The sequence below is a fragment of the Vipera ursinii genome (assembly GCF_947247035.1).
Source record: "Vipera ursinii genome assembly, chromosome: 3".
Taxonomy (NCBI): Eukaryota; Metazoa; Chordata; class Lepidosauria; order Squamata; family Viperidae; genus Vipera; species Vipera ursinii.
Window position 1 is genome coordinate 4,945,304 of NC_139516.1, and position 12,150 is coordinate 4,957,453.

General features: G+C 45.7%; 1 protein-coding gene across 10 annotated transcripts in view; it reads right to left on the reverse strand.

The window, feature by feature from the left end:
* UCKL1 (uridine-cytidine kinase 1 like 1) overlaps positions 1 to 12,150 on the reverse strand; it is a 58,076-nt gene that overhangs the window by 7,835 nt on the left and 38,091 nt on the right. For 7 of the 10 annotated variants that reach the window (XR_014492266.1, XR_014492267.1, XM_083360881.1 and 4 more), the window contains exons 8-10: positions 5,497 to 5,516; positions 3,030 to 3,128; positions 830 to 923 (exon numbers count right to left, since the gene is read on the reverse strand). Coding sequence is in view for 8 of the 10 variants with exons in the window: in XM_083360881.1 (XP_083217007.1) it covers positions 830 to 923; positions 3,030 to 3,128; positions 5,497 to 5,516 (213 nt within the window). In the remaining 2 variants the exon portion in view is untranslated. The remainder of the gene's footprint in view (positions 1 to 829; positions 924 to 3,029; positions 3,129 to 5,496; positions 5,517 to 12,150) is intronic. The other 3 variants (XM_083360876.1, XM_083360875.1, XM_083360880.1) reach the window with 2 other exon arrangements.

The following is a 12,150-nucleotide window of genomic DNA, read 5'->3' on the forward strand; positions in this document are numbered from 1 at the left end:
GGTTTGATCGCCTCGCAGTCCAAGGGACTCGCAGGAGTCTTCTCCAGCACCAGAGTTCAAAGGCCTCAATTCTTTGGCGCTCAGCCTTTCTTACGGCCCAACTTTCACTGCCATACATTGCAACTGGGAAGACCATAGCCTTGACTATACACACTTCTGTTGGCAGGGTGATGTCTCTGCTTTTTAGTGTGCTGTCTAGATTTGCCATGGCTTTCCTCCCCAGGAGCAAGCGTCTTTTAATTTCTTGGCTACAGTCCCCATCTGCAGTGATCTTGGAGCCCAGGAAAATAAAATCTGTCACTACCTCCATTTCTTCCCCATCTATTTGCCAGGAATTGAGAGGGCCGGATGCCATGATCTTGGTTTTCTTAATGTTTAGTTTCAACCCAAGTTTTACACTCTCCTTCTTCACCTGCAGCAAGAGGCTCTTTAGTTCTTCTTCACTTTCTGCCATTAGAGTGGTATCATCTGCATATCTTAGGTTGTTGATGTTTCTTCAAGGCATTACAAAGCAGTATTAACACTACATGTGATCTTGATTCTCTCCCTCTGTTAATGCAGCCTAGCACTGTGTTGGCTTTTTCGGCAGCTGCAGCACACGGCTGGCTCCTGTTTAAGCGATTGTCCACTAGGAGTCCAAGATCCCTTTTGCAGTTACTGCTCTTGAGCCAAGTACCGCCTGTTCTATACTTATGTACTTGATTTTTTTTTTCCTGCCTGAGGGTAAAACTTTAATTTTTCTCATCAAGGCCCAGTATCCATTGAAGTTCAGGTCTCCATCGTTAAACCAACTTACAAAGCAGACATTTCTTCTGTCTCTGCCACTTACCTGGAAGGGCAGAAAAGAGAGCGCGTGCTCAATCAGAAGACGCATTAGCCGTTTGGAGTAGAAAATAAACTCATCCCGGCTTGTCTCCTTGTTCCTGCAAAGAGAAAAGCGGGTGGGGGCAAATATGATCTTGGAGGGTGTGAACGGTATGTGAGGATGACCTTGCGAGACAGGGAGAAGGCTGCTGATGAAATGGACAGATAAGAGGAAGCTTAGCCCACCACTGCATAAGGGATAGAACAAGAAACAAGATAAAAGTCACAGTTGACCAACTTTTCCGGCTTTGCAGCCCAGCGGGGTGGAAAGAGGGGATGGTTCCCCGTGAGCGGCAGGCAAGCATGCATGTGCATGCAGCTCCATTTGAAGAAGCAGCAGGCATGCGCGCCTGCCTCTCGCGCAAATAAGACTGTGCGCGCCTGCCCGCTGCTCTGGCATGTGGGGATATGTGCACATGTGCTTGCCTGCTACTTCCGCATCCCAGTTCCGAACGGGTTCAAGGACTGGTAGTGGGCCACAGCCCGGGGATTGTGCACCTCTGCTCCAGATTACTGAGCTTCAAAGGGGATGGCGGAAAAATTGTACTTTGAAGCTGGCAAGGTTTGGTTAACGCAGCTTGACAATAAAGTAGAATTCCATTACAGGTAGCCCTCGACTTACAAGCATTTGTTTAGTGATCGTTTCACACTTACACTTATTAAGTGAATTTGGCTTCCCCCACTGGCTTTGCTTGTCAGAAGGTCGCAAAAGGGGATCATGTGACACACACACATACCCCGGGACGTGGCAACCGTCATAAGTGTGAGTCAGTAGTCAAGCGTCCAAATTTTCATCCCATGACCACGGGAAATCTTGCAACAGTGTGAAAACGGTCATAAGTCACTTTTTTTCAATGCCTTTGTAACTGGAAACAGTCGCTAAATGAACTGTTGTAAGTCGAGGACTGCCTGTGTTCTCCACACCCCTGAGTTTGTAGCAGAGTAAAAGGGAAGGAGAATAAGGAGGTGTCATGCCTCCGTCAGAGCCTGATGGAGGTGTCTGTGGCTTCAGAGCACGGGTCAGCAACCTACAGCTCTGGAGCTGCATGCGGCTCCCAGTCCTCTGCCATTCTCAGAGAGAGTAACAGAGACAGAGAGAGGCACTTGTGCTTCCCTTCTCTCCCTCTCTCTCTCTCTCACTGAGTGGGGGAAGAGGACTGGCAGACCAAGGGCAGGAGAGCCAGCCCATTAAGAATGTGTGTGAGCTTGTCAGAGGCCAGCTGTCCAGGTGAGCAGAAGATCAGAGGGAGAGGGGGGGGGAAGAGAGAGGGAGAGAGGGAGAACTCATGCACAGCAGCCTCTATTTCTTTTTTAATTAAACTCTTCAATCAAGTTTCTCCCCCCCCCCGTGCACGTTTTGCGGCTCCCAGTGTTTTCTTTTTCTTTGGGAAACGGGTCCAAGCGGCTCTTTTGAGGGTTTAAGGTTGCCAACCCCTGCTTCAGAGGAATGTGGGAAAGAGCAGGCTGAGGTAGGCCAGGGTCTTTCAGGATTGGGACCGGGTGAACAGGAGAGACAGAGTTCAGGTGATGAACAAAGCCCACCCCACATGATCCTAGAGCACGGAGAGTGGAGAGAAGGGGGGAACAACACAGGCAGGCTTAACTACTCAGGAAGAGAGCATCCCGCCCCTCTCCACAAGTCACACCTGGGGACTAAGGAGACGCTGTGGGGAGGGGCATGTCGGGAACAAACACTGATTCCTTGGAGTTTCGTGTATTGTTGCTGATCTCTTGTTCTGTGACTTCTGCTTGGAAACCTGGGAACTCTGACTACTGGACTGACTGACAACGTTGTTTGAATGTTTAAAGACCTCGGGCTGTATTTCAGATTCTCTTTCGAAACTGCTCAGGCAAGCTTGTATTCACACCGGCTCATTAGGTTTACAATGTATGTGTCAATCCTTGTTATCTCCGTGGCCTTGAGTAAATTCCTCTTCTAATCGGACTGCATGTGAAACGACTTGCAGCCAGAGTCGGCCGAAGGGGTGCTTGTCTTCTTTTGTTGGAGGCTTGCCAGAAATGTGGGAGCATTTGGGGAAAACTTGGAGCAATTAAAGGGCGGCTTGAATTGCCAGCTGACTGCATTGCCTCAGTGCTGTGCCCTGGGTCATCACAGGAGGGTGGGTGGGGGAACATTTGCACCAACTGGGAGGCTGAACACTCACCGGATGATAGTGTGCATCCCCCTGACCTGGGGCGTGTTCTTCAGGACGCTGAGGGTCTTGGGGAGAGGGTGGCACTGGTGAGCAGAAGCCAGCGCTGCCCTGCAAGTGAAGGAGAGGCACGGGTCAACTTGAAGAAAGATCTTCCTAAGGTCTCTTTTTCCCCAGCCGAACTAACCACACAGGCTTCTGGCCACCTTCCCTGGATCATCCAAAGCAGGAAAGGCCTCAGCTCCTCTTTTGAGTTAAGAAGCACAGGTTAGGTCTCGCAACACCACCCAGCTTAAGGTTAAGGTTATTCAACCTTGGGCCGTGTCGTACATTTTGGAAAGACAATTTGTAGCTCAGGGTTGAACTGTGGGGTCCTTGGTGCTCTCTGAGCTGGGCAGTTTTCTTGGAGATGTTTCATGACCCAACTAGGTAACGTCATCAGTGCTAGAAAGGAGTGCAGGGGGCAGAGAGGAGGAGAAGGAGGAGGAGGAGGGGGAGGAGGAAGAAGAGGACTGTGGGGTCCTTGGTGCTCTCTGAGCTGGGCAGTTTTCTTGGAGATGTTTCATGACCCAACTAGGTAACGTCATCAGTGCTAGAAAGGAGTGCAGGGGGCAGAGAGGAGGAGGAGGGGGAGGAGGAAGAGGAGGACTGTGGTGTCCTTGGTGCTCTCTGAGCTTGGTTGTTTTTCTTGCATATGTTTCATTACCAAACTAGGGAATATTATCAGTGGGAGGAGGAGGAGGAGGAGGAGGAGGACTGTGGGGTCCTTGGTGCTCTCTGAGCTTGGTGGCTTTCTTGACGACATTTCATGACCCAAACTAGGTAACATCGTCAGTGGTAGAACGGACTGTGGGGTGTGGGGAAGGAGGAGGAGGACTATGAGTTCCTTGGTGGTCTCTTCAGTGCCCTGCTGATGTTACCTAGTTGGGTCATGAAACGTCTGCAAGAAAACAGCCAAGCTCAGAGAGCAACGAGCGCCCCAAATTTTGAAAAAAAAAAAAAAAAGCAAAATTCAGCTCTCCAGCCAGTGACAATTCTGCGGGCACAAGGTTTTTACGAGAATGACGACAGGGATGAAATCCAGACCACCCAACACTTCAGACCACCAATAATAATTAGACAGGGAAGGGAGACAACAGGAGCAATGGAGGAGGGGATTGGCCAGAAGTTTGAAAAACTCAAAAGAATTGATTCAAGAAGGGCCTTATTCTGATCCGCCCCAATCCTGGCAGCTGCCACCCTATCCTGTCTCCCAGAAGGTGACTGGGAACTTAACCAGGACAATGAAATGCATCAACACCCCCCCTGCCGATTCTGTGTGGTTGGTTGGGCTGGGCCCAAGGACACCCGTGGATTCCTTCCGCGCCCTCAATCCCAGAGTTTCGCAAGAAAAGAGGATGCTGTTTTTAACAACGTCCGCACAAACCAAAGCAGATGCGGTTCAAAAGCTGCAAACCTTGGCCAGGCTGGTTTTAAAGCAACAGACAGGCAGACAAGCAAGATATTCCAACAATCAGGAATCCAAATACAGGAATCCAAATACATCTGGCAGCGTCAACGGGTAACAAAGTGACTCAGATCCTCATTTTGGTTAATTTGGCATCACCGGTTTAAAAATTCCCTCGTGGCTGGCTGGGGAATTCTGGGCGTTGAAGGCCACACATCTTAAAGTTGCCAAGCTTGAGAAACACTGTTTTGTTGTGTAGATAATGTTTGCTGGCTGAGGAATTCTGGGAGTTGACGTGCATACATCTTAAAGCCGAAAAACACGGCTTATAGACACTCAACTAACCCACCGAATTACTTAATATGGCTCTTTTCTGCCTCGAGGTGGCAACCATCTCAAGTTTCCACCTCACCAAAAGCCTCTCGGGCTTTGTTTTCAAGAGACAGAACAGGGCCAGACTACATGTTACACTCTCTCCGTGTCCACTCCCTTAAAAACAAGGCTGCTAGACAGCCTCCCTTGTCTTCTACTGAATTCCGCCATCTTAAAGTATCTCAAATGCAGCCATGAGTATCAGACACCCTGTGTTTGAGGTCACCTAAGATGGAGGCTATCTGGAATTTGGAAGCAGTGACTTGAGTTTCTTCTCCTTCCCAGCCCTTTGAATGGACCTTGTGAGTTCATGGAGTCACCTCACCATGTTTGACTCAATGTCCCTAGAATCACCTCATCGTGTTGATGGCCTCCAGAAGTTACTTAATTAAGTTGAGTCCAGAGGTTGGGTCTGCTCCTCGGAAACTTGTTCCAAATGTTCTCCTAATGATGGCCATCATTGGCAGGTCTACTTTGGTGAGGGAAGAGGAGCAAACCCCGTGTTTGCTACAGAAGCCAACCCTAAACCACACCAGCTGGGTTAGAGGAAGGGCAAGCTGACCCACGCCGTGGCATCCTCCCCCATGCGCCTTTGAGCACCAGCAGAAGCTCACACAATTTAGTATTCAAATCAAACCAGGATGCCAATTGGTTCCTCACATATCCCAGCGTAGTTTCCTCTATCCATCAGGTGGGTTGAGACATTTGGAGTGAAACCAGGTAGGAAAACCGACAGAACAGGCCCCATCCCAGAGAATTGGGGTTTAAGGGGAGAGGGAGAGAGAGAGAGAGAGAGAGAGATCAAAAGAAAAGGATGTTAAATGAGAACACTCCAACAAACCACGATAATTGGCTTCCGAGGCAGGTGGAAACACAGGTAGACATGTGAAGGTTGAACCAAAGGTCACCATCTTTACACCATCGAAGTCCTGTTGAGATGTTCAGGGTTCAAATGTCTGGCATGAAAAGCTAGACAGGACCTGAAGAGAGGGCTCCACCCCCGGATGTCTATGGAGACCCTCAGTCATCTAGGTCTTGTGGGGGGGGGTGTCCCAAAGGTGCTTTTTTGAAAAGGCAACTGGATTTTCTTTGTTTTCCCCTGAAGACGTTTCGCTTCTCCTCCAAGAAGCTTCTCCGGTTCTGAAGAACTGAACTGAAGGCCAGAACTGGAGAAGCTTCTCGGCTGAGAAGCGAAACGTCTTCGAGGAAAAACAAAGGAAGTCCAGTTGCCTCTTGGGAAAAAAAGCCCTTTTGGCATTTCCACCAACCGAGTTTCCCATCCAAAAATATCTGTGATTGAGAGGAGAAGATCCTTCTGATATAATTTTCTATCCTAAGGAACTTTAATATCAAATACAGGTAGTCCTCGACTTACGACCACAGCTGAGTCCAAAATTTCCATTGCGAAGTGAGGAAGTTTGGTGAGTTGTGCCTCATTTGCACAAAACCTTTTACCACGGTTAGCTGAATTGCTGCAATTGTTAACTGAAGTGTTAAGTTGTGAAGTGAATCGTGTGGTCGTTAAACGGATCTCACTTCCCCCATTGACTTTGCTTGTCAGAAGCCGGCTGGGAAAGTCACAAAAGGTGTTCACATGACCCTGGGACAATGCAACTGTCATAAATACATGCTGGTTGGCAAGTGCCTGAATTTTGATCACATGACCATGGGGATGCTGTCGAAACTTCAAATAGTCATTATTATTTAACGTATGGCATATCATACATGGACTAGCAATGTATATTAACATTCAGCTAGATTAGGAGAACCCAATAAATAAATATTGGGTTATTGCAAATATATAATGTTAATATATTAACATTCAACTAGATTAGGTAAAGGTAAAGGTTCCCCCGCACATGCGTGCTAGTCTTTTCTGACTCCAGGGGCCGGTGCTCATCTCCGTTTCAAAGCCGAAGAGGCAGCGCTTGTCCGAGGACGTCTCCGTGGTCATGTGGCCAGCATGACTAGATGCCAAAGGCGCATGGAACGCTGTTCCCTTCCCACCGTAGTGGTCCCTATTTTTCTACTTGCATTTTTTACGTGCTTTCGAACTTCTAGGTTGGCAGAAGCTGGGACGAGTAACAGGCGCTCACTCTGTTACGCGGCACTCGGGATTTGACCCGCCAAACTGCCGACCTTCTGATCGACAAGCTTAGCGTCCTAACCCACTGAGCCACCGCGTCCCTTTTTCAACTAGATTAAGAGAAACCAATAAGCATTGTTTAGAGACCCCCACACTCCCACTTCATGGTCTGCTTTTGTTGCTCCCCTCTGGGAGGAGGTTTCGAAGTATTTATAGCATGACTACTAGATTCTGCAACAGCTTTGCTCCTTATGCCATTGTAAATTTGCAGGATCCTTTTTTTCGCCATATATATATATATATATATATATATATATATATATATATATATATATATATATATATATATATATATATATATATATATATATATGGCGAAAAAAAGGATCCTGCAAATTTATATAAATTATATATATTCTCTATATATATGAACTAGATTGTGATGTTTCTTTCTGTCATATACAGTATCTGTGTGTCTATGTGGGTTTATACAAAATGGCATTTTTCTGAGAGCTGAATGCAATGAAATTCCATTTTAATATATGCTGATTAGTGTACATTTAAAGTGACAATAAAGTATTCTATTCTATTCTATTCTATTCTATTCTATTCTATTCTATTCTATTCTATTCTATTCCATTCCATATTTTCTATTCTATTCTATTCTATTCTATTCTATTCTATTCTATTCTATTCTATTCTATTCTATTCTATTCTATTCTATTCTATTTTATTCTATTCTATTCTATTCCATTTCATTCCATTCCATTCCATTCCATTCCATTCTATTCTATTCTATTCTATTCCATTCCATTCCATTCCATTCCATATTTTCTATTCTATTCTATTGTATTCTGTTCTGTTCTGTTCTGTTCTAAAGTATAAATGTTAAAAAGATCTATGTTCAAATATCAATGTCTAGGCCAGGGGTAGGCAACCTCGGCTCTTTTATGACTCATGGACTTCTGGGAGTTGAAGTCCATGAGTCATAAAAGAGCCGAGGTTGCCTACCCCTGGTCTAGGCCATCTAACCCCTGAAGCACAGCATCCTTTATCTAAACAGTCACTAAACGAATGATTGTAAGTTGAGGACTACCTCCAAACACTGTTTTGGGAGGTCACTGGGCGATATTTTTCACGACACCCAAAAGGTGAGTCGCAGACATATCCTCAAGAGACGTGGCGGGTCTTTTTTTTGCCTCCACATCTCCGCCCAGGTCCTCAACGCTGCCTCTCGCCCACCATTGCCACCTTTTCCGTCTCTAATCAGTGGGTGGAAAATTCTGGTCATCGGTTTGTGTGGGGTTTTTGTTGTTGTTCTCTCTCTCTCTCTCTCTCTCTCTCTCTCTCTCTCGTTCTTTTCCGCTTGTATGTTTCAGAAGCCTCCCGTTTGAAAACCCGGTGGTTCAGTCCTTCCTCCCCGGCTTCTTCCCTTCACGAGAACGAAGCCTGAATTGAAAGGGCGAGCGAAGAAAGAGCTGATGGCAAGAAGAGAGGAGAGGAAGAGAAAGACAACAACAACAACAAAGCAATGGAGATGAAGACGGCATCACCCGCGAGGCATTTCAAGCAAAGACGGAGGCGAGGCTGCGTGGGAGATTTCTCCCTCTTTCCAACCCGGTTGTGATTTGTCTGCTCCGCGGGTTAATTAATGAGATTTGTTTTCTCTATGAATGATGACATTTATTTTATTTATTACGAAATTTATTTATGAAATTTCATTCGCCGCCCAGCTGATATCCAATGGCGCTGGGCGGCTTGCAACGTAAAAACGTTAAAAGCGTTTAAAAGGGAAAAAAAATTAAAATCCACGACCATAGAAATACAGCAGATAGACTCATTAAGGAAGAAAATATTTCCACCGCTTCAAGGCGGTAAGAGAGAGGAGACCCCCCCCCCAAGAAAATCTATTTCAAGAACACGTTTTCCTTCCTTCTTCACTCTCTCTCTCTCCCTTCCCTCTTTCTCTTCCTTTCTTCGCCTCTTTTTTCCTCCCTCCCTCTTTCCTTCCTTCCTTCCTTCCTTCGTTTTCTTTCTTTCCCTCTCCTTCCCTCTCCCTTTTTTGCCCTTCCCTTTTTCTTTCTTTCTTTCCTTCCTTTTTCTCTTTTTCTTTCTCTTTCCTTTTGATTTTTTTTCTTTCTTTCTCTTTCTTTCTTTCTACCTTCCTTCCTTTCTTTCTCTTTCTTTTCTTCCTTTCTTCTTCTCTCTTTCTCTTTCCTTCCTTCCTTTCTTTTTCTTTCTTTTCTTTTTCTCTCTTTTCTTTCTCTCTTTTTCTCTTTCTTTCTTTCCTTCCTTCCTATTTTCCTTCCTTCCTTTGCTTTCTTTCACTTTCCCTCTCCCTCCCTCTCTCCCCCTTCCTTTTTCCCCTTTTCCTTCCTTCCTTCCTTCCCTCTCTCTTTCCTTCCTTCCTATCTTCCTTCCTTCCTTCTCTTTCTTTTTCTTTCTTTCTTTCTTTCTTTCTTTCTTTCTTTCTTTCTTTCTTTCTTTCTTTCTTTCTTTCTTTCTTTCTTTCTTCCTTCCCTCCCTCTCTCCTTCCTTCCTTCCTTCCTTCCTTCCTTCCTTCCTCTTTCTTTCTTTCTTTCTCTTTCTTTCTTTTCCTTCCTTCCTTCCTTCCCTCCCTCTCTCTTTCCTTCCTTCCTTCCTTCCTTCCTTCCTTCCTTCCTTCCTTCCTTCCTTCCTTCCTCTTTCTTTCTTTCTTTCTTTCTTTCTTTCTTTCTTTCTTTCTTTCTTTCTTTCTTTCTTTCTCTCTCTTTCTTCCTTCCTTCCTTCCTTCCTTCCTTCCTTCCTTCCTTCCTTCTTTCTTTTTCTTTCTTCCTCCCTCCCTCCCTCCCTCCCTCCCTCTCTCTTTCTCCTCCCCTCCCTCCCTCCCTCCTGATTATAATACTGACTAGAATGGGCCACAGGAATCAGAGACAAAATCTCTGGAGATGAAATCTTTTTTTTGTCAAATCTCAGCTGCCACCCGGCATCACAGGGTTCTTTTCCTTTGCAATTAAAAGATCAAAGGCCTCGCAGGATGAAATAAGATCAAAGAGGGCTGCTCTCTTTCACGTCTAGCTCTGCTCCTGGTGATTTTATGACATAACGCTTCAGGGCATCAATGCAAAACACATCGCCAAGGCCTGTTTTGCAGACCAGTCCTCAATCTCCCAGCCTAGCCTATGGCGACAAGTTTTCCTGGTGGTCTCCTATCCAACTTCTGCTTGGTTTTGGGAGGAGGGGGCAGCCAAGATGAGCAGGGCACAATTCCTGTGATTAGCTACAGGTAGTCCTCGACTTACAACTGTTCATTTAGTGACCGTTTGAAGTTACAACAGCACTGGGAAAAGTGACTTATGACTGTTTTTCACACTTACAACCGCTGCAGCATCCCCAGTCTGAATCAAAATTCAGACACTTGGCAACTGACTCATATTTATGACAGCTGCAGTGTCCCAGAGTCACATGATCCCCTTTTGTGACTTTCTGACAAGCAAAGTCAATGGGGAAGCCAGATTCACTTAACAACCGTGTTACGAACAACTGCAGCAATTCACTTAACACTTTAAAGATCATAAAATGGGGCAAAGCTCAATTAACAACTGTCTTGCTTAGCAACAGAAATTTCGACCTCGATTGTGGTCGTTAAGTCCAGGACTACATGTACCTGTCTTCTTCCAGGATATATTTTTTTTAATCTACGTGTCTTGAAACTTTGCATTTCCTAGTGGTCCCCCATCCTCTCACTAATCAGGTTCTGGACCCAGTTTCCTTGCTGAAATCACACAGGCCATGGGATATCAGTGCGAAGTCTATCACCAAGACCCAAGTAGGCTGGGCTAGATTCAGAGCAAGTTCTCAGCCTATAGTAGAGCTCTCCAACCTTGGCCACTTTAAGATGTGTGGACTTCAATTCCCAGAATTCCCCAGCCAGAATGGCTGGCTGCAGAATTCTGGGAGTTGAAGTCCAAACATGTTAAAGTGGCCAAGTTTGGAGACCCCTGGCTTATAGGAAGAAATTCTAATGGAAGGATCCCTTAAAGTAGGGGTCTGCAACCTTGACAACTTTAAGACTTGTGGATTTCAGCTCCCAGAATTCCTCAGCCAGCATATGCTGGCTGAGGAATTCTGGGAGCTGAAGTCCACAAGTCTTAAAGTTGGTCAAGGTTGAAGACCCCTGCCTTAAAGTTTTTAGAAACTCTTTAAAACAGGGGTCTTCAAACTTGGCCCTTTTATGACTTGTGGACTTCAACTCCCAGAATTCCTAAGCCAGGCACACGTGCCTGGCTGAGGAATTCTGGGAGTTGAAGTCCACAAGTCATAAAAGGGCCAGGTTTGAAGACCCCTGCTTTAAAACCTCATGGAGAACTGAGAATTATTTAGCCCAGCAGAATATTCAGTGATCAGGCGCTGAGCCACTCAAAGTAGCTTTGAGAACACACTTGTGTGTGTTTGTGCATGTGTTTTCCCTTGTAATGCTAAAACCAGCAGGTGGTCTATATTCTACAACATAGGAGGTCCTCAACTTACAACCATTCGTTTAGCAACCGTTCCAAGTTATAACAGCACTGGAAAAAGTCTTCACATTTACAACCCCAAGATCACACGGTCAAAAATTCAGGCACTTGGCAACTGGCAGGTACTGACAATTGTTGCACCATCCCAGGGTTGTGTGAACGTGGTTTGCGACCTTCCCAGCCAGCTTCAGAGAAGCAAAGTCAATGGAGGAAGCCGGATTCAGTTAACGACCGCAGGATTCACTTCTCAACTGCAGTAATTTGCTTAATAACCATGTGAAAATCAAAAGTTGTAAAACAGAGTGTGGCTCACGTAACCACCATCTAGCTTAGCGCTAGAAATTGCAGTCCCACTTGTGGTTATAAGTCGAGGACTACCTGTAAGGAGCAAATTATGAGAAAGGGGGAAAGTGCATTTTTTTAAACTGCCGTTTATAAGCCTGCTTATTAAATCTACTTTTCATCTCCTGGAAGGATCTATTTTGCAAAGGGGGTTATATGGGATTGCAAATTCAGCCTCAAAACGTTAGCTTCCATTTTGTTTAATCCGACTGGAGGTTGGCACCCGGGTGCCCACAAGGGCCTCCATCCCAGAAGGTCCCTTGGATGACCCCTAAAATTTAAAATTTAAAACTAAACCGGGAAAAAAACAACCCACGTTCTATTTTCCTTAAAAAAAATTCCCCCCTAAGCTCACAAGGCAAAGAGAAAAATGCCAAATCTGAAACTTAA